The sequence below is a fragment of the Vulpes vulpes genome, chromosome X, assembly GCF_048418805.1.
Source record: "Vulpes vulpes isolate BD-2025 chromosome X, VulVul3, whole genome shotgun sequence".
NCBI lineage: Eukaryota > Metazoa > Chordata > Mammalia > Carnivora > Canidae > Vulpes > Vulpes vulpes.
In genome coordinates, this window is record NC_132796.1 from 77,288,539 (window position 1) to 77,313,651 (window position 25,113).

The following is a 25,113-nucleotide window of genomic DNA, read 5'->3' on the forward strand; positions in this document are numbered from 1 at the left end:
GCAAAAATCCTAGATATTTAACTAGATAAAACTACTGTCTATGGAATATCTCTATTTAAATGCCCTGCAATCACCTCAAACTCATCATAGTAAAACAAAACATCACAAGCCAAGGTCTAATCCCTCTAAAATTTAAAAGGTAGATGTGGGGAGTAACAAAGATGATATAAGAAAGATGTTAAGTACTGTTTAATATCTAATATTTGGATTTCACAAATCTTAACTATTTCATTTTCACCAGAAATTCACTGTTCCTTTCACTCAAGAGAAAAAGAATGACTTGGCTCTGAGACTTGTCCAACTGATGTCATTTCTAAACTTTCACTCTTAAGAGTCAGGTCCTAGTGGAAGATCTCTATTATGGATCAGACTCATTTAAAAGGCCATATTCCTTAAACTGAGGGCAGGTGATTACCACACCCACTGGGTGGCCTGAGGAATCAAGAACCCATTGCCCTGAAATTAATTTAGGGTTGCCATCCAAACAACTGTCTCTTTTTCAAGCACTAAATCGAAAATTCCTATGGCTCCTGATAAATTACGGTGTAAGATTTAACTAATTCTACTACATTTTTTGGGTACAAACCAAAAGAAATTTGGGGAAGTGCTTCCCGCCCCCCCCCTAAAATTTGCTATGAGGTTTTAGGGAAAAGGACACCCAATGTCCTCATACCTTCTTTCTCCTTACTACTAGAACACCGCCTACCCTCTCCTGCCTAGACTTTCCTCTGCTTAGAATGTCTTTTCCCTATCTGTCTACCTAGCAAACTCCAATTTCTCCTTCAAGATTAAGTTCAAGTAGGATCTGCTCTGTGAAGCTTTGTTTGACCCTTTAGGCACATTTAAAGGCTCTTCCCATTTTGCATGTATCCTCCATTGAAGCAACTATTTTATGGGTATTTGTCTCTTCTTTGCATACATCTCATCTCATCTAGTTAGTTCACAGGCATCAAGGATTCTTATCTTTCATTCTTCTGTCCCTAGTAGCTAGCACATAGGAGATATACTTAAGAAGGAATGAATAATCCATCCCTCGCTAAAAGTTTTACAACAAATTGTTGTTATCTTGGCTTCACTGACTCCTTTTTTTGTCTCCTAAAAATATCCTTGCTGTTTCAGCCTCAGTGTCAAGTTCCTTTTTCATTTTTTGTCTCACTTATGAAATCTAGATGCTTCCATGAAAACACACACATCTCTCCTGCTGCTATCCTCTCAATCTGTTCACCGGCTTCAAGAAATTCTTTTGGAACAAACTTCAAACTGTGGCTTTTTTTCCCCCTAACATATTTGATGCCTGCAGATCCTTTCATCCCTTTTCATTAAGATCAATCCCAACTCTTTGTTTTACCAGAAGTATCTTATGAAGTGACTGCCATGCTCTTTCCATACTTTTTAAAGGTAAATTTTATCTCAACTGGGCTCTCTCTATATAATGTATCAATAAGCTTTCATTGAAAAATCAAGTAATTTTATCTCTCATCTTGTAAGAGTGGTTTAAAGGAATTCTCAGCTCATCTGGCTGGCTTTTAGTGATGATTTGAGAGATTGCAGAGGATAGAATCAGATCTGAATAGACTATCAGAAACACCTCAGGTTGGGAGTGACTCACCGGTACTCCTTGGTGTATTCAAAGTCTTGTTTGTTATATGCAGGTTTTAAGAAATTGCACTCGATGACTCCAATTACTCCCACACCTTCTCCATGAGTTGGCTTCGAAAAAAAATATTAAGTTCAACACTTACATTACTGTTGACCATCTGGAAGCATTTCCTTTTGATTTTAAGCAGTAATAGAAAGGTTACATAACATTCAAAAGCAAGGAAAGTACAGCAACATCTAGAGAAATACCCAGGATGAACTTGAACAGACCACAAGTATTCCACTGGACTGGAACCTCTGACCAATTCTAAGGCAGAGATTTTCAGACTATGATCCATAGATTCTCTAGGATTTTCCATGGATTAATAGCCATCTCTACTTCATGCACACTACTTCCACCTTCATCTGTTTTATATTATGGGATTGCTGTAAGATTTCCTTTGAACAAAGAATGACAATGCTAAAAAAAAAAAAAAAAAAAAAAAAAAAAAAAAAAAAAAAAAAAAAACAAAGACAAACAAGGCTACATACTACTTTTCTATGGAATAGAAACCAACCATCAGAAAAGCAATTTTAAGGATAATATGTAAACATCACACTCTACAAAAATAAGTAATTTTTATATATGTAGGCTACCAAACAATTACAAAAGGGAGTCAGGGGATGCCTCTGTGGCTCAATAGTTTAGTGTCTGCTTTTGGCCCAGGGCATGATCCTGGAGTCCTGGGATTGAGTCCCACATCAGGCTCCCTGCATGGAGCCTGCTTCTCCCTCTGCTGGTGTCTCTGCCTCTCTCTCATTCTCTCTCTCTGTGTGTGTCTCTCATGAATAAATAAAATCTTTAAAAAAAAAAAAAGGGAGTCAGACTAGCAGTGGTTATTAATGACAAGCTGATATAAAATACTTTGGGATTTAAAAAGTCAAGGCGTAATTAGGATGGCATTCATATATGTGTTGTACATATAAAGATGATATAACAATGAAAAGCAGCATAGGCTGTAAATTAGCTATCCTAGATCTTCTATAACTTTGTCCTACTGTGTAACGCAAAGCAGTTTATCATCTTTCATGCTTTAGCAATCTTATCTATAAAATGGGAATGAATAGGATATTTGTGGATCTGACAACCTGAACATGCCATTAAAACATTAAAGATGATGGTAGTATTTGTACAGTTCAGTTTATATAGTATATTCATTATTTACCCCATTTAAGCTTCTCAGCCTGGTAAGCTGTAGGGTAGGCAGAGCAGATAAAATCATTTCTGTTGCTTTTATTTTACAGGGAAGGAAAGATGAGCCTTAGAGAAATGTAAAAATTTAGTTAAAGTTCCTCAGATTTTAAGTGGAAAAGGCAGAACTCAAATCCGGGTCAAATTTAGTGGTCATCAACCACTAAATTTCATTCTGCTTCTACTGTGCCTTATTGTCTCTCCAAGAAAGTAGAAAGAGCTATCTTAAACACTAATAAACCAATACACATGGCAAAGTTACTGGTGTTCTAATACTCTCTCTTCTCAACAGCTACCTGGAAAATGCATTCAGTAAAGCTCCTGGATTAATTATCACTGGTGAAGAATGAGAAGTAGAAAGAGCTTTCCAACAAAAGACAGCTCACTGATAACACAGAGTTCCAGGATCAGATTTAACAACCATCATAAGGTGGGAGTAAAAGCAATTAATGAGTCTATCCCCTTTGTAAATTTCAAATCCTCTTCTTTCTCTTTTCAGCCTTCTATGACAAAGAAACATTAACCACTCACCTTCACCTGGCATCCCACCTTCTCAAAAGACTTTATGAGTCGGTTGTTATGATACATCATGACTCCAAACTGGTTATAATTCTTGCAAGAGAACCCAAAAGTTATTTTCACTTGCTTATTCTGAGAGGAAAATCATTAAGGAATCAAACACCATGGGATTTAGCAGACAATATTTTGCACTGTTATAGAAAACAACAACAACAACAACAACAACAAAACCCCATCATATACCATTGGATTTAAGTTGGTATAACCCTTCCAGGGGACATTTACAAAATCTGTAGCAATTGCTTTAAAAATATTCTTAATCTGTGACCAAGTAATTCTCCTTCCAGGAATTTATCCTAGAGAAATAGTCAGGAAAGCTCATAAAGGTTTATGAGTTACAGAGATTGGTCAATTAGCTAGAATGACAGAAAAACAAATAATTTAAATGTCTGACAATAAGGGGATGGCTAAATAAATGTTAATATATTCACATGGTCTATTACATGCCTTTGAAAATTATGTCCCTGAAAAATATTTAGGTACATTAGGAAATGTTCAGAATATAATGATAAGCATTATCTAAAAATATGTATATAGGAATACATGCATAGAAAAGAGTGTAGGAAATACACCAAAATATCATCAGTGGTTCAAAAATTCATAAACAATCACAAAACATTTCTTAACCTGTGCTAGTTGCTCAATTTGCTGCTAGGTAAGATAAGAGTGGTAGCTAGTACAACACAAATCCACACAATTACAGTTAATGCTTGAACAGTATGGATTTGCACTGCACAGATCTACTTGTGCATAGATTTTTTTTTCAATAAATACACTGGAAAAATTCTTGGAGATTTGTGCCAATTTTTGAAGACTCACAAATACACTGTGCAGCCCAGAAGTGCCCCCTGCAAAAAAAAGAAAAAGTTAGGTATTATTGTAAGGATGCAGTTTACACTACCATACAGAACATATGTTAATTGTTCATGTTATTAGTAAAGCCTCCTAACAAGAGTATGCTATTAGTAGTTAGGTTTCTGGGGAGTCCAAAGTTATACTCAGATTTGCTACTGTGCAAGGGAGTAGGTGTCCCTAACCCCTGTATTGTTTAAGAGTCAACTGTATAAGCAATAAGGTAAGTCCTGCTAATCATGCAAAACACAATGAAAGCAAAAGCGAGAATAAAGAAGAATAAAGTCACTTTTTAAGGGTAAAGGACAATGAATAGTCCTGTTGTAATATGTTTCATGGAAAGAAGTGAACAAGCTTGGAGACATGAAATAAAGTGAATTAAATATTATATGTAAAAGATGAACAATGATATGTTTTCAGCAGGTTCTATTTGATTCAAAAACCAAGATAAGAGAGTGAGAAAGACAAAGGGGGAGACAGAGAAACTGAAATTTCTATTAAAACAAATACTAAGAAATCTTCACGTCCAAATGAGCTGAAATTTGTTACTGATTCCAAAAACTATCTCCATTGCCCTCTCTATGTAATATTAGCCACTTGCATCGAATCTAGTTAACAAATAGGTCAGGTATGATACAAAGACATCATACAGGGGGCTACACAACAGAGTAAAGTTTGGCTCAGAAATTACGATCTGGGCTCAAGAAGTTCCAATCAAATCTCAGGTAAGACTATTCCCATGAAAAAGCAAAACAGGACAAACTCCCCAAAACAAACTCAAACTCAATACTATCAAATTTAACATTTTTTAGAGATATGTCAAATTCTTCTGTTGCATGCTTTTAAAATTCTAAATCACGGGGTGGCAGTGCACTGGGGTAGGAGGTTTCCCAAACTAGTATAAGAAGGAAGGACAAGAAGAGAAAAGAGGCCTTTGATAACTGAGGAATAATTAAGTCAACATCAGTGATCTTGTCTCTCTTTGATGTTGGGGTAAATTTTATCAGGAGTTTCATGTCACTCATGCCTATAGTGAATTCATTTAGCCCAAATTCTAACAGGGGAAGATAACTAGTTTAATGGGAAATTGGGTTGAAGTACATGTCACATGCATTGCTGTTAAAAAAAAGAAAAACTGTGGGGGGTGGCACCTAGGTGGCTGAGTGGTTGCTTTGTCTCAGGTCATGATTCCAGGGTCCTGGGATCGAGTCCCGCATCAGGCTCCCCCTAGGGAGCCTGTTTCTCCCTCTGCTTATGTCTCTGCCTCTCTGTGTCTCTCATGAATAAATAAAATATTTTAAAAAAATAAAAAAGAAAAAATGGGCACCTGGGTGTCTCAGTCTGTTAAGCCTCTAACTTGTGATTTCGGCCCAGGTCACAATCTCATGGGTCATGAAACTAAGCCAGGCAGGGGGCTTCCGGCTCAGCAGGGAGTCTGCTTGAGATTCTCTCTCTCCCTCTCCCCCCACACATGCACATGTGCTCACTCTCTTATATAAATACATCGAAAAAAAGCTCAAATTGGAATCATTTGCCCCCCAAGTAAACAAATCAGGACTTAGTTCTGGCTCTAAACAATCCCAGGAGTATGACCTTTCAAGAGTCCATCTGAAATTTCCTGCTCAACACCATGTACATGATAAAAACCCTGATTTTCCTTTCTTCCACAAAAAGAAGCTGACCTGGCCTAAAATAATCCTTTCTTTTCTTTTGCTAACAACTTTTTGCCCCATCCTATAAATACCTTCCACTTTGTATAGCTCCTGGGACCATCTCTTAATTGCTAAATGGGATGCTGCCCTCTTCACAGATCACTTAATAAAACCAATTAGATCTTCAGGAGAATTGTATTTTTTAGCAGTGCACAGGAATTGCTCTGACAGAAACCCACAAAAGAAAGAAGCTGGAGATAGAAATGTGGCATTCCCTGAAATAGTGGTTGGAAAGTACTTCTTTAAAACTGGCTCTGTTAAACCTAGGACATTAAGATCCTAGCCTACATACAGTGAATTACAGTTAATGTACCTACAAAATATAACAACACCAGTTCTGGGTTTGCTAAGATGGCCTTGTTCAGGGCTTTTTTCTTTTTCAAAAGCTTTTGTAGTAGAGAGGGTATGTGATCCCCAAAAAAGTAGAAAATCACTTGACTTATGAGTAAGGACTTACACAGCTTTTAAAAAAGGGAACAACAATTTCTAATTTTTGGTCACATAAGAAAGACAAAGCAAACTAGGTAAAGCCTTTGATAAAGCAAATCGGGTGGGAACATGTTTCTTGGGCCAAGAGCTGTGCTTAGTTACTAGAAAATAAATTATGAGAGCAATTCTTCATGACTGCTTAGGAGTTCTCCCCTTCCAAAGACTTTATTTTTGCCCCAAAAGCCATCAACAGAGTTGGACCTAATTTCCATAGTTCATCTTAAGATTTTTCTCAAGCATCTGAAATCCATTCCCAGTGTAATAGGGGGTAGAAGTGAAAATCAGTATTACTTCTTTGAGCGGCTCCCATTATGACAAGTATCAGGAAATCCATGTCAAACCTGTTGAGGATTTACCTCACCCTAGGAAATCAACCTTTAATTTTCACTCTCCTAACTTCCATCAATATAAGTCTGGACTTGTAACAACAAAGACCATACTATGCCCAAAAGATTAACATGCTCTAGTTAATATTTGATTATTTCAATGTAACATATAACAAAATTCCAGTGCAAACCATACAGCATGGATCATTCCTTATGGCAGAGAGTCTCACACCTGGCTACTCAGTAGAATTAGCTGAAGATTTAAAAATAAATTATTCCTATTAGAAAAAGAGATTTCAGAATCTTCTGACCCAGAATCTCCAAAATCTCAGGATGCTGTATGATTTTAATAATTTCCAGATGGTTTCTGATAAAACTGACATATCTATTGGCATTTAAGAAATTCCTTCAAAAAAAAAAAAAAGAAACACCTTCTTAAAGAATATACTGTATGGGTACCTGGGTGGCTCAGTTAGTTAAGCATCCGACTCTTGATTTCAGCTCAGGTTATGATCTTGGGGATGTAAGATTGAGCCCCGCATTGGGCTCCACATGGAGCCTGCTTGAGATTCTCTCTCTCCCTCTCCCTCTGCCCCTCCTCCCTGTTCTCGCTCTCTCTCTCTAAAAAAAAAAAAAAGAATATACTGTAATAAGATTTGTATTACAACACACATTTTTCAATTGGGAAAAAAATCATTTTTGTTTTTTTATTTCAACGTGGAACTCTAATCCTGAAATGAAGAGGTCCAATTTCATGTAGTTGTAAGGATACAGTAAAAGTAGGTTTATATAAATCATATCCTACATTAGCCAGGCTCTTGGCAATCATCTGAGTAGTCACCTTCTTTTGACGCAGAAAAATTTTCATTCGTGGCTTCATATACAGAATACCACAAAATGCCTATGGAACAGCAAAGGGAAAATTATTATATGACATCGCCAATTCTACTAACATCCTCATAAACATTGCTAGTGACTGAGATCTATTCTGGGTAAAGATGTGGCTTAGTTTCTCTACCTTGTTATCTCAACTACTGCACAAAAGTGCTACTGACAGTATTAGCTATAGAGGAGACAGTGAAAAGGAATCCTAGCACAGGGCTAAAAGTTTGTCATCTTTATATAACTGAGACCTTGTTCTGCAATATTTTCATGTTACAAGAGATCTTACCTCTCATTATTGAAGAAAAACCACTCTTACTCACCCGTAAAGAATACTCTGTTTCTGGCAGCTCACAGGTAACATTACCAGTCTCTTTTTCTTCTGTGCCAAAGTCTGATACCAGGATGTCATATTGATCTGTATCAAAGTCCAACTCAGATTTTCCATCTTTATTTCTGGGTAAAAGAGACAAGTACCAATCTAACAAATACTGATTCCAAAGGACAAAAATGCATCAGGAACCCAAGAGAGAAGAAACAATATAAGCCAAAACTCAGACACATATTTCTTTCCCTATCAGTACAAAGGAGCTATAAATTACTTGGTTTGAAGATCACACGATACTTAGAGGTATTCCTAGTCTAAACAAATCGACTGTTTCATAGAAGTGGTGAGCCAAGTACAAAAGACAAAAAAAGGGAAAGTGGAAATGTCTGATTTGATAAATCAAATGGATGTCAGCTACTCTCAGAGGGGGATCTTAAAATAGATCCAAACTTTCTGGGAACTGCTGGGTAGGTCATTCAACATCATCCACTCCAACTGAATAAATAGAAGAATGAATCAAAACCTACTTCTGATTTCAGCAATAGTATAAGGACTAATGAAATACCAAGATTCCCTAGATCTAATCCTATTTCTTTGAGGAAGGAAAAAAAGGTTGCCATAGAAACAGCATGTATCTGCTAGTCCTCTGAAATATCATTTATGGAATTATCATCTAAATATAATAGTGCTCATATTCCTTTCACAAGGATCTTTCTTCTTCTCATAATCCTTTTGGGCTACTTAGCTTTGATCCATTCTGAGACCCTGGACTATATCACTAACAACTGCCAGGGTGAAAAGGCAAGACCCATCTTTGTTCCTGGAAAAAAAACCCAAAACAAGAGATGAGCTACAGAGAAAACATATATATCAGAACATCCATTCCCAAAGTTTGTTCTGTGGAACAGTAGTTCCCCTAAATAAGAAATAAGTAGGGACACCTGGGTGGCTCAGTGGTTGAGCATCTGCCTTCGGCTCAGGGCCTGATACTGGGGTCCTGGGATCGATTCCTGCATTGGGCTCCCCACAGAGAGCATGCTTCTTCTTCTGCCTGTACCTTTGCCTCTCTCAGTGTCTCTCATGAATAAATAAATAAAATCTTTTTTAAAAAGAGAAGTAAGTAATAAGGGTTGTATGACTGAATAAAATTGAGAAACAATTCTTGGCCCTCAGGGCCACCTCAAGCTCTAGTGATACCTCCTCTCATACTTCAGCCTCTATTAGCTCAGAGGTGCTGTGTTGAAAATGTAAAAAAAAAAGCCCACCTCACTATAATAGTACATTCTGAATTTTCCAGGATGTTCCTGATTCTTGCTACCTCACTCCACTTGCACACATTCTCTAAGGAGGTTCCCTGCCCTCCTTGCACCCGACCATTCACCATTCAAGGAAAACAGGTCTGGAGAAACTGTTTTTTTTTTTTTTTTTAATTGGGAAAACCACATACTATATAGCTCTCTTACACATTTTCAAGGCCAACTGAAATAACATTAGCATAAGAAAGCCTCTGAGAAGTCCTGCAAAAAAGCAACATGGTAAACTTTGTTTCAGCCAGCTTTCCCCCCCAGTTATTGACCATGGAATCTTTTATTCACATAACACCTAATACCATATAACTGAGAAACAATGTACAAAGAAAAAAGTCTTCTTAATGTGTTTAAATCACTGGAAACACCTCAGGAAAATGATCCTTTATAATATAAATTAAATTTACTTGAGATTTTTCCCAGTAGGACACAGGAAGATCTAAATTACCAATGTATATATATATTTTTTAAAAACCTCATTATTTTCTTTTTAATTGAAAGTACTCTTTATAAAATACCAGCATACTTTATACAGTTTTACCAGCTAAGAAATGAGGCAAAATACTTGACCTAAGGAGAAAAAGAATGAATACATCTGATACCCTGTTCTGTTAAAGATACCAGTATCCCTTCTATCTTATATATAAGGTTTGTAGACTTTCGTGGACACTGTTAAATGTATTCTACCAGACATGACAAATTAAACAAATGATGTCATATCCTAAAGTATTTCCAGATGGTTTTATTAGCTCTAAACATACGATGTGAAGCCAGTATCATTATTATAGTTCAAATTTATCTGCTTCAAAGATTTTCATACTTCTAATCCAGCTGCTCTGAAGGCAGAAATAAGAGGTCCTTATTTTCAAAGATCATGTTGTGCTTTGTTATTTCTCTTTCTCATACTTCATTTTCATTGTCAAATGCATAAAATAACTATCATTATTCTATCTCAAAACAATGTCCATGAATCTAAGAAATTCATAATGTATTCTGAAGATCTTATAATAATGTTGAACTGTCTTGGTTATTTCTGGCAATAGCCTCAGAATATGTGGATCTCCACTTTATCAAGCTCCACATCTCACCAGTTAAGAACCACTTTCTCAAACAGGAACTGTGGTTCCATGAAAGTGGAGGAAAGATGTGCAATGAGATCCAAACATGCATCCAAATTTATCTACTCTGCTTCTCTAGAGAGGGGTTTGTCAAGTGTCCTTCAACCTTTGCTTACTTGAGTCTATCACCCCTAAGATACAATACCTGCGGATGTTCCAGATGAGAACCCGAGTGCCTTTTTTGCCTGGGATGGCGTCAAACTGGGACAGCAAGTCATTTTCACTGTTGAAAATGGAATAGTTCAAGATGGCTTCTAGGCTGGGCAAGGAGTCCTCAGTGATGATCATTTTTTGTAAGACCAAATACAGTCAAAGAAAAATGAGTATCTTAAAAGGATACGATCAATTTGGGACATCTGGGTTGCATGTTGGGACAAAATATAAACATACAGTTGGAAGCATGAGCATTATTGCTACAGAAAAAAGGGAAGGGGGAAAATGGAGAAAGGTCACAGAGACACTCAAATTAGTCACCCTTGCAGACTACCGCTTTGAAAATACACTGTGAACCAAAGCTGTTTAAGAAACAGATCAAAGGCTGAATCTTTAGACTCAGGAAGCAATGAGTTCAAACTTTACCGCGGTGTTGCTTGGGTCAAGACAACCTGTCATTCTAATAGAAATAACAGCTTGTCTTAGGTATATAGGGAAACGAGCCATTCTGCTCTCAGATAAGCTGACAAATACTATGTATCTCAAAAACAATGGAAGTTTCAATACAATAAAAAACATTTCTAAGCTTCTATCAACAGTACCTTTACTTCCAAAAGTATTTCATAGGGTGAAATTCCAGTTAAATTTAGGACACTTGAATATCTCTTTAAATATGAAAACTTTTGATAGCTGGATTTGAGCTGAAGACAAGAGATTTCTATTGTAATAGGCAGATCAGACTCATTCTGAATGGACATTCTCCATTTTCAGAAAGGATATTGTTTTGCTGGTTGAATGGAACAATTGGTACAATAACTGCCTGGGCCTGGACACATTCCAGATAGGTCTGTGATAGGAGTCCAACAGTGAGCGTACCCCCATTCTTGGTGAAGACAAGAGCGTCCTTTCCTAGCCGCATGGAACCTGACTTGAAACCATTACCAAAGATGCCGATGGGACACTGGCTCTTCTTTATTACTTTATCTGTAAAGCCAAAGCTGTAATTACACAAGAAAAAATAAATCAGAAAAAAAATCAGAAAGGTAAAAAGCATCCTAAGACAGGTTGACAGGCAGAATGGCTTTCAGATGAAAAACACTTATAAAAAGTCACTCCTTCTTTCTTCCTTTTGGTACCTCTGGGCAAAATTATCAAGTGAAAGCCATACGACATTACTATGAGGTAGCAGCCCTGGTTCTCCCATGTGGATGGTGTGTGTACAGATGCCTCCATCACAGTAGTCAGACTTGACGAACGTGAAGATGGCCTCTTCTTGCTGCCTAACAGGGAGAACTGGAGGAGGCCACGAGCAGCTGCCTTTCTTGTCTGGATAGAATGGTTCTGATTACTAATAGTAAAGTAAGGGTAGGGTGAAAAGGGTGGTTATCTCACCGAGCACATGGGTGTGGGTCACAAAATGAACCCACAGCAGTGCTGGTCAGAAGTACCAGACGAGGCATCCCCCCTATATCACCTTCTCGAAATCTGAGAAGTCAGAGGTTGCGTATCTTAACAATTTCAACTCTCCACCCAAAGGATAACTCTTTCAATTCTTAACCTCTGCTCCATCTGCTAGACAGTTTGTTGGAATGTGGCCAGGGAATAAAAATAGGTAATTCTGCCACTGAATATCAGCAAGCAGCTGCGGTCTGAGGTCTCTCTTGTTTGATCAGGGGGCTTTCATTGGGTCACCTTGACAATCTCTGCAGCCAGATACTTTCCCTTTTCCTAGGCTCCCCATTCCAACACACAACAGAATAACAGAAGCAGAAAAGTGGAAGATACAAAATCCAGAATGATGATTGGCTCCTTCATAGGTCTTCTCTTGCCACAAATAAAATTTTAAGGACTGCTTCTCTCCAGACAAAGTGCATAATGTTGTACGGTAACATTCATTCAATAAATATTGGCTGAGTCCCTATTATGTACTATGCATTGTGCTAAAGCACTGGAGACATGACGGTTAGTAAGAAAAAAAAAGAAGACTTGATTCTTTCTTTCATGGTTTACAGTCTAAGGAGGGATTTCATCTATTACAGATTAGATGCTTCTCCAATACCAATTAAGTAGACACTCTATCTGCCATGGCTGAGTGGCTTGGCCTTGGTTCTTACTCTTCTGAGCAGGGTTGAGGTGCCTAGTTTCTACTTCCTGAAGGCTGTGGCTTGTGCTTACGCCCTATGAAAGAGGGACCACCTTTTACTTTTCTATTTCAAAACATGTTACACAATAATGCCATCGTGTCCTTCTAGATCCTTCCTAGGAGCTTTGATTATCCTATGGATAATTCTACTCACAGTAAAAGGTAGTTTCTAGGGCAGAAGTTCCTTTGAAAATACCAAAAGATCACTGAGTTTCTGCTGTCTATGGGCCTCAGTAATCCAGGAAATGAACTTCTAGAAGCTGGTAAAATCCAGGCATTCCTAATCCTCTTGTGTAACAAGTGCCTAGAAAAGATGGGAGTTGTTAGGAGGATTACATTATATACTGTCTAGGGGCACCTGGGTGGCTCAGTGGTTGAGCTTCTGCCTTTGGCTCAAGTCATGATCCCGGGGTCCTGAGACCGAGCCCCACATCGGGCTCCCTGCAGGGAGTCTGCTTCTCCCTCTGCCTATGTCTCTGCTTCTCTGTCTCTCATGAATAAATAAATAAGATATTTTTTAAAATTATATACTGTCTGTACAATACTCTTTTAAACTATAAAGTAGTATTCAGAGCTTAATTTTGAACTAACTCTAGAAGTCATTCTGAGAACTGTCCTGCACTATCCTGTACCTCTACTTCAGATTGAATGTTGTTACCTAAAACTCAGGGCTCTTCAAAGATAGTCATCTTACCTGTCACATGGAATAGATTTATGTGCTTATTTCGACTTAAATTATCTCTAGTGCCATGAAAGCTTCACTGAGGTAGTTTAAGGGAAAGTGGTGAAAACAGGGAGAATATATTAAATCCCCTCAATTTCCCAGCTTTTCCTGCCTCTTCTGCCACTTAACATTCCTTTTGTCCTTTGTAAGTATAAACCCTCATTGTGTTACTTAGTTTGGAAGAGACCAAATGACTATATGAGCTTGAGGAGATTAAGTAATAGCACGGGGCCAGAAATCAGAAGTGAAAAGGATAAGAGAATTTAGAAGAGAGGAGCCTGAAGCTCTGGATTTTGTTGTTGTTGTTATGTTCCACTTAACCCATTTATGTTTCTTTTATGCCATTTATGTTCCCATGTTAGGTATTCTGCTTAACTGAAAATTGTGGAATGGATGCCACATACTGATCAAATAACTACCGAGTGTAGAAGCCCTCACAACCAAGAAGAGAATTGTGGGGATGCATTTTATGTAGTTTATGTGTTTATGTAGTTGGTATAGCTCCCTAATTTTCCGAATATCTCTTGGCTTAGACGGTGGCTTCCCTAAGTAAGTCCTGTTCTATCCTTTCGTGTAAGAGACACCAATGGCAGTGTTTACATACCGGCAGGGGGGAAGGGCTTGGATGTCAGCTTTTTGAGTGGAATCCAGGGAGACAGCAGCTTGCTCCCGAGTTCCTTAGAATGTCAAGATTCTAGAATCTAAAGAAATCAGCTTAAATTGGGACTCTGACCAATGAAACAAACCTCAGCAAATCTGTGGCCATATGAGGGCAGGCAGTGCTGTTTCCTAGGTAAATGATACAGAATATAAAGCAATGGAACACTGCTAAACACAGTTAGTCTCTGGCTGTTGATTTAGAAGAACAGACCTACTAGGAAATGCACTTCTGAGCAGAGGTGGCAAATATTTTAATCCACAGATCTGTGCCTCTTTTTAATCCCTTACCTTTGAAAGAGCTTTCCTACCTTGTGGAGAAAGGTAACTGAACATATAGACTAGCTGGCTCACCACTATCCCCAGAAGCTAAAGAGAATTCACTGTGGACTTGAAAGGAATTTAATGATAGGCTTTTCCTTCTTAATTTTATTTTCATTGGGATTCTATATTTATGGGAGAAACTTGCTGCAGCTATAGAACTATTTTATTAGCTCAGAAAAAGGAAGAGTACCATGAAGAGTTGGAAACTATGGGTAGGATTATTACAAATGTTATCGGTGAAATAAGAGTATCAGTGGGCTTAATCATTCTGCACCATTAGAGGTAATTACTTCTACTATTATGTAAAAGTAATATGTCCCTAACCAAAACCAAATGAACATACTTAATTTTCAAAGCTACCTCTAAAGTCCAATTATTTATAACGAAATTGTGGTAAGTGGAATCCATGGCTAGGAGTTAGGATTGGATTAAATGAACTTTTAAATAAATGGGACCTCCTAGCTCATTAAAGTTAGTTTTAAGATATGATCACAAATAATATCTGGTACATATACATTAATCCAGGACTCAGTAAAAAAGGTCTAAAATTAATTTTTCAGTATGAAGAACAATGGCCCAGCTCAAATTAGTGGGAAACATACTTGGTATGGTAATGCCAAAAAATGGTATGACAAGTAAGTTTCTGCCTGTTTTGCTATTTTGTTCTTTGGGGAGGGAACAAAATTATGAATGCATGATACTTACCCCTTTATCCTTCAGCTCAAATGCCACATCTTCAGGGTAGCCTGTTTTGATTCTCTAGACTAGGTTAGGTTAGAGCCTTCCATTATATATTCTCGTTGAAACTGTAGTCTTCCTTCATAGCACTTACCACTAGGTGAGATAACCTATTTAGTTGTATTACTGGTCAATTCTTTGCTATACTTCTCACTAAACCATCAGCCCCTTGAGGGCGAGGATCCTGTCTATCTGGTTCACCACTTTATCTCCAGTGACTTTCACTTAGGGGTTCAGTAAAAATTTGTTGAATGAATCTGGAACAAAAATTGTGATTACTTTGAAACCACCCTCCTGTTTTCTCTTGCCTTATAACTATAAGCTCCAGCTTTCATAGAGGTAGTTCCGCCCATAAAACGGAAGGCACTCAGATTTACTGGGCCCACTATCTGGCACCCATGTTGCTGGGATAAAGTGTGGTGGAAAGGAACTATTAAAAAATAGGGAAAAATGAATACATATGTAATTAGAGGTATCAATGCTTTGGTTCCATCCCATATAAAATTGTATTTTTTTAATATTAGCTTGAGGAGCTAAATGTAATGCTATAAATTAACCAACATACTGGCCACATCTTTATCTTACTTCTAGAAGCTTTCCTCAAATATTCTACTGATTATGGGGGTCCGAGACACCAGGTACACAGGCTGCTGAGTGGTAAAACCTGACATTTTACTTGGTTAATGCCCAAATTTCATTTCTTTGCTTTGCTGGATCAAAGGGATTTCCCTATAAACAGGGTTACAGAATTAGAATGCCTTCCAAGAGAACTATGACCCATGCTTAAAAAGGGAGGATAGAAGGAAGGAGTTGAGGAAACACTTGTCTTTTACTGAGTAATACACGAAGATAATCAAGTAGAAACTTATATTCTCAACTACAAACATTTTAAAGTGATTAAATGAACTGAGAGTGGTGACAGAAATCTCAGCCACCAGCTTCAGCAGGTAGAAGAGAGAACGCCCTAATTTTGCAATTCTACTGCAACACCTTCCAAGATGATGTGTATGAATGTCTTCTATTCATCTTTCCTGGGGCTTGGTTATACCCAAGCACATTCATGCATTTAACCCAAAGATCATCCCAACTGCAATACTTCTAATCTAAGAATGAGTTAAGGCTAATATCATTTGGAGGAGGTCTTAGACCAGTCAAGGCCTTCAGGTCCTTAAGCTTGCTATTCTCTGCCTGAACTCTTATTCTTTGCCCCCTGCTCCTTTACCCTGTTAAATTCTACTACTCACTCTCAGATTGCTTTATTTATTTATAAAGATTTTACTTATTTATTTATGAGAGACACATACAGAGAGAGAGGCAAAGACACAGGCAGAGGGAGAAGCAGGCTTCCTGTGGGGAGCCTGATGTAGGACTCAATCCCAGAACCCCAGGATCATGAAAGCTAAAAGCAGATGCTCAACCACTGAGCCAGGTGCCCGCAGATCTCAGTTTAAATATCACTTCATCCAAGAGGCTCTGTTGACTTCCTGGATCAGATATGGTTCTCCTCCTGGCCTACCCCATTGCATCCTATCCTTTTCTAGCATACTTGTCATTTTTAAATTATGATTACTGCCTCATTGTCTGAATTGCCAGCTAAACTGTAAGTTCTATGAGGGCAAGAATAGTGTCTACTTCATAACCAGTGCCCTGGCACATAATACATGCTCAATAAATATTTGCTGAGTGAATAAAGGGAAGGTGAAATATTAAAGAAAATTATGAAGCCTTAAATAGAGTTCATGAACTCGAAACAAGAAAGAATGAAGGCATTTTTACCTGAGCATTCGGTGTAGTTTATGAGGTGTCATCCCACATCCATCATCAGTAAAGGTCAAACAAGATTTATTCTTGACCTCTTCAACATCTATAAAGACTGTCCTGGCGGATACATCTGGATCTACAGCATTATCTGCAAAAGGTAGAAATCTGTAATATTAGATCCCTTTTTCTAGTATTTCAGTAAAATCTCTAGTTCAGTGCCCCAAGACAAAGAAACTCGCCTTTATTCCCCCTAGGTGGATGTCCCCAAAGGTGGGCAGGGTGTGCACTTACTAGGTTACGGGAACAATAGATATGATGACAGGTGGGAATGTGAAGCTGCTTTCTAGATTTCATATAATGACTGAACTGCAATGTGCCTTTCTCCCTTCACATTTCGGGATCTGTAGGAAAAATAACTCCTGTACACAAAGCATTTTGCTCCATTTTTATCTTACTCCTCTTTCTTACCTTTCAGCTGCTTCGCTGCTCAGGAGCACATACAGTTAAAGGGTGGCTATGGGGAACAGCTGAATTTGCAATTTCAGTACAAATTGATGCATACTATACATGTTACAGTGCATCTGTGAACATTTTGTTTTCTACTTTTTTACATCACCTCCTCTGTTAAAGAACACAGATATTATCACTGTCCCTGTTTATGGCCTAAGAGGCCCTGAAAGAGGTAGAAGTTCAAATGGAACATTTAATGCCCGCCCAGATTCCAGTGAATGCTAACAAGAATGCTTAGAGAGAAGGAGGGATTCTGCTTCAGTACTTTGTAAAAGTATTAAAGGTGAAGCTGTCCCACTCTCATCAAATAGAGAACACAGAATTAAAGCAGAAAAAAAAATTGTAGGTCAAGCTTTAGGATTCCTCCTGAGTTAGGTCTTCAAAATGGGCTCATCATTTAAGATTCCAAAGGCACCAATATAACCACATTCTAACATATGTGCAAAGTCTACAACCCTAAGGGGTGCCAATGTCTAGTAGCCACATCTTTTATGCCAGAAACTCCAGTTCAACTGTCACTCATTGACACATGGACTGTAAAAGTTTCATTAGGACTCGCTGGCCCAGAGGCACCTGAGTGGCTCAGTGGGTTGAGCATCTGCCTTTGGCTCAGGTCATGATCCCAGGGTTCTGGGGTTGAGCCCCGCGTAGGGCTCCCTACTCAGTGGGGCCGCTGCTTCTCCCTCTCCCTCTGCTCCCCTGCTCCTGCTCTCTTGCTCTCACTCTATCTCAAATAAATAAATAAAATTTTAAAAAAAGACTCACTGGCCTGAGTGGGAGGGCAGTTTGTACCATCTATCAAATGGGTTCCCTAAGCACTCCTGTCCCTACTAGCTCTTTCACCAAGGCTGAGACCTTCCCTTCCACCCCCTTTCCCTTTTTTTTAAAAAAAGATTTTATTTATTCATTCATGAGAGACACACAGAGTGAGGCAGAGACACAGGCAGAGGGAGAAGCAGGCTCCACGCAGGGAGCCCGACGTGGGACTTGATCTCGGGATCCCAGGATCACGCTTGGGCTGAAGGCAGGTGCTAAACTGCTGAGCCACCTAGGCTTCCCCCACCCGCCTTCCCTTTTCCCTGGCATCGCCACATGGCTGGGCTGAGAGAGCCAGGTGGGCTCCTGGCTGTATACTTGTCCCACTACCACTGTTGAAATCGTGCCATTTCTCCACTGGGAACATCCCTTACAAGCAAAAGAAATATTACTCATATTCAGAATATCAATTTTTATAATTAAATTAAATTCAGTTACCACCACCTAGATGTGCATAACGTTCACCAAATAAAACAAGACACAGAGTGATTTCAAGGGCCATAAAGATGCTGCCTGTGTTCACTGCTAAACCCCTCACAAACTGTCACCCCAAAAAAGTCATGACAGCAGTAAACCATCACCAATAGTCCCAGAAGGGAGGTAAGAGGTCTGATAATAGTCTATCTTTAAAAAAAAAAAAAAAAAGTCTATCTTTAAGGGCTAGATGGGGCCAAAGCCTTGGGTCATGTGGTAAATCAAGTGGGCCAACTTTCATCAGGAATTGTAGGTTTGATATGCAATAGAGGCTTTATCAGAAATACAGTGTTTTACTTTGTGTGAGAGGCAGCAGTTTTTTCTTGAATTGACAGAAGGATCCAGCACTGGGAAGCTACCTACACTGTTTCAAGAAACCACTTGGCAAGCAGACCCAGAATTGTTTTAGGACTTATCAGTCACTCTCGCTGGCAGAAAGCCAGGGCCATTGAGACTGATACCTTTACCTTGTCAACCAACAGGGCATCATTTCTATTTTGAAGGCTTTGGACACAGGAGAAAGTTTTTCTAACACTTCATGAACATTCACAAATCAAACACGTAACACCTATCAATTCCAATTCCAAGTTTATGTGACCACACATTCAATGGGTCTGCGTGTGCTTCTCACAAAATCACTTTTCTTCCTTTCCTGTTTACTGCAGATTCTGCCCAAACGTTATTAGATGCTTTTTTTTTTTAATATGGAAACATACCAGAGCATTTTAACACAGGCACTTCAGGGGTTACAACGTAGCTTCCCAGGGAAGCTAGATATTTTATTTCCTTGGTTAGAGGCTGCTGGGGTCCAGGGTGGAGGGGCCCAGCAGCGGCCAGGGGTGGCCCTAGCAGCTTAGGACAAGACAGCAGCAGGTGGCAGTAAGCCCAGCTTTACATTTATCTTCCATCTGAAGTAGCCTTTCCCTTGGCCTCAACAAATGAACTTATAATAATAAGGCACCAATCTGGTGGCTGGTTTTAATCCGATCTCTTGCTGCTGAACCTTCCAAAAATTTACCAACCTGTAGCACATGCTATCCTAGCCGGCACTGCCTATAAACAGGCAGGACAGCAAGAGAGAACCCCTGCTCCCTGCCACTGCCCCCTACTTAGGCAAGAGCTACACTACCAGAGCCTGGGATGTCTTTATCCCCCTAACCTGGCCCATACAACCTCATGTGCTCCCGGATCCCAAGAAGTCCCCTCTCTCCTAACTTGGCCCATGCTCCCCGGAGCAGGAGGACCCTATCTCTGCCTCCCCTTGCCCCCCCTTAGGCAAGAACATGAGAAACAAGATCCTAGGAAATCTATCTTCTCCTGTTAACCTGGTCCACCCGACTCCTGGTAAATAAATAAATAAATAAATAAATAAATAAATAAATAAATAAAAGCAAGCATTCCAACTGAATGAAGCCTCATAGCTCATCAGAATCTGGGAGGCAGTGAGAAACTGTCCTGTGATGGCCTCTCTGAGGTAGCCCTTTGCAAGCCTCCCATCCTCTTCTATTCCAGGAGGGCCCTATGTGGATTCCTGCAAGGCTGCCAGGGCCAAACTGCTGCCATACAGACATCCTACATGTATCTAAAAGCATTCTTGTTTAAAATTAAGGTCACCATCCTTCCAACACAAGCCTATTCATCCTCTGTTCCATATATATAAATATACAGATACATATACAAATATACACATACACATAGACACACAGAGCCAGCTTTCAAATGACCACAAGTTTGATTCAAAAATTATTTTTTATCTCTCACTCTCTCTTACCCTATGTATCCCTAAACTCTCTCACATCTAGCTTTTTCTAGTCCCATTGTCACTTTCTTAGTTTACAGTTTATTCCTTCTCATCTGGATTATCACCGTAACCTCCTAATCAGTCTTTCGAAGCCATCGCTCTCTCTTCTCGAATCCATCTTTTACACACTGCTACAAGATTAACTTTCCTGAAGCACAGCTGATCAGAACTTTCCCCTGTTCAGAAAACTTCAGGCTAAAAAGCCAAATACCTGGGCCTCCTGGTCCCACCCTGGTCCCAGGCCGCCTTTCTGACCTCATTACCTACTTGGTACTTGGAGTAAAAAGACCTGCACTTGAGTTCTTGACCTGCCACTTACTAGACATGCAACTTTGGACAAGTCAGTTCACTTCTTTGACCCTCTGTATCTTGATCTGCAGGATGAGAATAATAATGATGATAATGACAATAATAATATTAATGATAATCATGCCATATAATAATATCTCAAGGGGTACAGTTAAAAATGTACTTGTGACACCCTTTAGAAACTAAGGATCTACAGTTGTGACAATTTGTAAACTCCACGCTCTAAAGAAACTCAATGACTCCGTATTCTTTGTGCCTTTGTTCATGCAGTTGCTTCTTTTGCCTGGAATGCCCTCCCCTCCCTACACCCGAATCCACATGTCCCAATCCTTCAAATCTCAGCTCAAATGTCAGCTCCTCTACAAAGCCTTTCCTAACCCTCCTCTTCCTGGTAAGCTGGAAGTCATCCCTCCTTCCCCTGAATTCCCACAGCACTCGAAATGTAGATCTTTGCTGATATGTCACTTTCTATTTAACTGTTACTCAAAGCATAAACCTTATATACCTTCTCCCCCTACTAAAAAAGTGAGACTATCTTGTATTCATTTTTTTCCTGCCATAGTGGCCTTGCCCATGGTGAATGTTCCATAAATATTCACTGAATGAAGGAGTCACTAGAAAATTAATGCATGAATGGAGAAGAAAAATATTGAGAACAAACCTAAAATGAAAGCTTTGGATTACCAGTAACACTTTGCTCTCCTTTTTCTCTCTGATTGTTAATGTTACCACAAATAGCTGTGATTCGGTGTTAAAAACTGCATTTCCACATGCATGTGCACAGGGACACGTGTCTGTGTATCTAATACACACATGCTCTCAGAGGAGACATCTTAGGCCAGGCTTAGGTTCTTTTCGTTTAATGCTTGGGCCAAAAATAATCTAGCATATTCTAAATTGCATACAGAACACACACTCTTTGGATCACCTGTAAAGTTCAGTACACAGTTCGGGGTAGGTACACCCAGTTTTACATAGTGAAGCTGTCCGGGAAGAACACACCTCTGTCTCCCATTTCCCCCCTAAGTAAATTGTTACTTTTCCCTCTTTTTCCTTTCTTATAAGCTACAGGCACTGAGATCTCATTCCACAGAGCAGAATTTCCCTCCAAGCATGGTGCAAACCCTTAAAGATACAGTTCTTGTTCTCTAGGATTCAAAATGCATCAATGTCAGTGTTTTTCTTTTTCCCCTTGCACCTTCAAAAGAACAGTCATACATAATGTAAGCATTCTTGTTATGGTCCAACTAATCACCCTTCCAAAGAGCTCTCTTAACCCTCCTGCTGCCTGCTGACTTCTTGCTCAAAACAGCTCGGCCCTGTGGGGCCACAGCAATTGCTTCAGTAGGGGTGGGGCTCCTCTGGCGAGCCTGGAAACCACTTTCAAGATTTTATTCTGTGCTACCTTGTCCCAATACTGGCTCTCCCTTCCCTCCATTTCCAAAACATTTACAAATGCGGTGTTTGAGGCATTTTGTCCAGGAATGCCTTTCTTCTTTGCTTTCCACACAGTATTTAGCACACTACTGCAAAAGCTGGTGTACTTGGCTTCAAGGGATCAACTGAAAACGCTTTAAAAGCAAACCCCGGTGGAGCGAGAGGTTAAGTGCTCAGTGTTCATTCCAGCAGTGTGAGGGCGCTCGTGGACCACGGACCCAGCCCTCCACAGTCGCAGGGAGCCAAATGCACTCGTGTCATCTCTTAAAAGATGTCTCATCATTCCCAGAATTTCTGGTCCCAAAAGTTAAAGGACTCTGTCTTCCAGACTTTTCTCTAGGACCCTACCGGCTCCTCCACAATGCCCCTCTGCTAGCTTGGCGCCCTCCGTCGGTCGCCAGTCCCTGCGGAGCCCAGCTGCCCCGGGGCCCGATATTTTTATGCATCTCCTTTTGATTATTAACTAAGCTATCCTAAAGTGCCCGGAACATCACGATCCAGAGAGAAAAGGCGCACGGGCGTCCTAACTTTCCGGACACACCTTGTTTCCTCCGCTTTATCCGCGAGACCTCGTTCCCCCGGGGCCAGAGAGCCGCCCCCTCCTCCGCCTGTGGGGCCAGGACGGTCCCAACGCCACCCACCCCAGCCCCGCCCCGCCCCGCGCTTTCCTCTCGCGTCCGCGGCACCACGTTGGCACCACTGCCTCGGGCGATCGCGGCCAAGCCCGCCCTCGCCACTCACCTAGCAGCTCCGCGATGGCACTGAAGGGTCGCGTGTGGCTGCTGGAGTTGCTCTGTAGGTAGCGGGGGCTCATCTGGGGGCGAGAGAAGGTCCCGTCCCGCGTGAGGCCTCGGCCCGGCGGGCCCTCCCCGCGCGCCCCCCGCAGCCCCGGGGCCCGCGCGCGCGTCCGCCCCCTCGGGCCCCCGACCTACCGTGCTCAGGCGGATCCCGAAGGCCTGTGGGCCGCCGCTCGGCCGGGCCAGCCCGCTGCCCGGCGCGCCAGGGCCTGCGGGGGCCCCTCGGTACAGGAGCATTTTTTTGGCCGCCACGATACTCGTTTGCTGCCGCCGGACTCCTCGCCCGGCCGTCCCGGACTGGCCCTCGCTCACTCTCCCTCGCAGCTGGCGGCGGCCGTCCGGGGCTGGCTGGCCCTCCTTGCTCCCCCCCGCAGCTGGCGGGGGCGGGGCACGCTCCAGCCACCTGTCCCGGGCGGGAGGGGTGAGGCCGGCAGTGCCGAGCGGCGGCCCCGCCCTGTCAGCACCTCTCCCGACCCACGGACTGCCTGCCGGGGCGGCCTCAGGGCCGTACAGAAATATGGCGACCTCCTGACAGCCGCTCCTTGATCCCCGCCCCTAATTAATTCTTGGCGTTTGCCATAGGCCGGGCCGCTGAGCGGGAAAGCGCGCGGGGGGAGGGGGGGGAGACGAGGCAAGAGGAGGAAGAGGTTGTAGGGATTTCTGGAACGGAGTCCCAGTTAGGCTGCATGACTAACGGGCAGGATAAGACAAGTCTTACAAGTTCGAAAGACTACAGTTTTGCTATCTGGGAAGATAGCAGGCTCGCATGATGGGAAAGCATTCTGACTATGCTGGCTCCAGTGCCTCCAGGAGCACCCAGAACTTTCTGGAAGGCAACTGGCGACTCATCTTCAAAGCTTTGCAAGCGTGGGGGAAGCATTGCAAGCGCGCAGGGAGGCTGATTATAAAAGAAAACCTTGGAATGCACGTACATGCCCCAAATACAAGATTGGTTGAGTTACAGAGTACCCATGAAATGGAATGCTATGCAAATCTTGAAGGCCATAGTTGTAGATGAATATTTATTGATGTGGAAAATATTCACGAAGGTATTAAAGAAACCAGAAGACCCAACATGTTCTGTAACGTTATATCTTTTTTTATTGGAAAATAAGCATATATATACACACATATTCACACATACGTAATACATATGCATGCATATACACACACAATGAAAAACACTTGAAATGATGTATTCCAAGATATCTCCATGTCTGGAACTATAAATGTGTTTATTTTTTTATTTGCATTTTCTAATTTTTGTACTCACATATACACTGATTATAGAAAAAAAGCCTTTTAAAGAAGATTTTATTTATTTGACAGAGAGAGAGAGAAGCAGGCACCCTGCTCAGCATGGGGATTGATCCCAAGATCCTGGGATCATGACCTGAGCCAAAGGCTCACCGACTGAGCTGCCCAGGTGCCCCAGAAAAAAAGATTTTTAATTAAAAAAATAACATTCCATGGTATGCACGAACCATAATTTATTTGACCATCCTTCTAGGATAACTCAAGGTGTTTATGACTTTTTTTTTTCACAACACAAAAAGTGCTGCCTCAGACATTCTCGTGTATAGATCATTAATTCCTGGTACTATAATTTATACAGAATGTTGCTTTCTAATAGCATGTACATGGTTTACTCTTAATAACTATTGTAAGATGGGAGCAATTTGCCCTCCCAGCAAGTCAGCTATTCTGCCATGCTCATAGTGCTAGATATCTGGTCCTGCTCCTTAGACTTCTTGCCCATCTTTTGAATAAAAGATAGTATCTCCTTATTGTTTTAATTTGCATTTCCCCATCTACCAGTGAAGCTGAAATGTTTGTTGTCATTTGAATCTCCTTCTCTATAAGTGCCTGCTTATATCCTTTGAGCATCATTTTTCCTTCCATTGAGTTCTTTGCATTTGTCCTTTTCCTGGTATCCTAAAAAAAATATTTTTTTAAATACACAAAAGTACGGAGAATGATATAACGAATCCCCATATACTTATCACTCAGATTCAAAAATTATCAAGACTTTGCCATACCTGTTTA

At 40.5% G+C, this 25,113-nt stretch overlaps 1 protein-coding gene across 2 annotated transcripts in view; it reads right to left on the reverse strand.

Annotated features, from left to right (window-relative positions):
- The window catches only part of MORC4 (MORC family CW-type zinc finger 4), a 53,403-nt gene extending 29,839 nt beyond the window's left edge, over nt 1–23,564 (reverse strand). The window contains exons 1-9 of one of the 2 annotated variants that reach the window (XM_072744515.1): nt 23,203–23,564; nt 23,012–23,084; nt 16,939–17,071; nt 11,357–11,574; nt 10,569–10,716; nt 7,994–8,126; nt 7,561–7,689; nt 3,362–3,481; nt 1,610–1,710 (exon numbers count right to left, since the gene is read on the reverse strand). In XM_072744515.1, coding sequence (XP_072600616.1) covers nt 1,610–1,710; nt 3,362–3,481; nt 7,561–7,689; nt 7,994–8,126; nt 10,569–10,716; nt 11,357–11,574; nt 16,939–17,071; nt 23,012–23,084; nt 23,203–23,304 — 1,157 coding nt within the window. In that variant the 5' untranslated portion in view covers nt 23,305–23,564. The remainder of the gene's footprint in view (nt 1–1,609; nt 1,711–3,361; nt 3,482–7,560; nt 7,690–7,993; nt 8,127–10,568; nt 10,717–11,356; nt 11,575–16,938; nt 17,072–23,011; nt 23,085–23,202) is intronic. The other variant, XM_072744514.1, reaches the window with a different exon arrangement.
- Nucleotides 23,565–25,113: the final 1,549 nt, after the last annotated feature.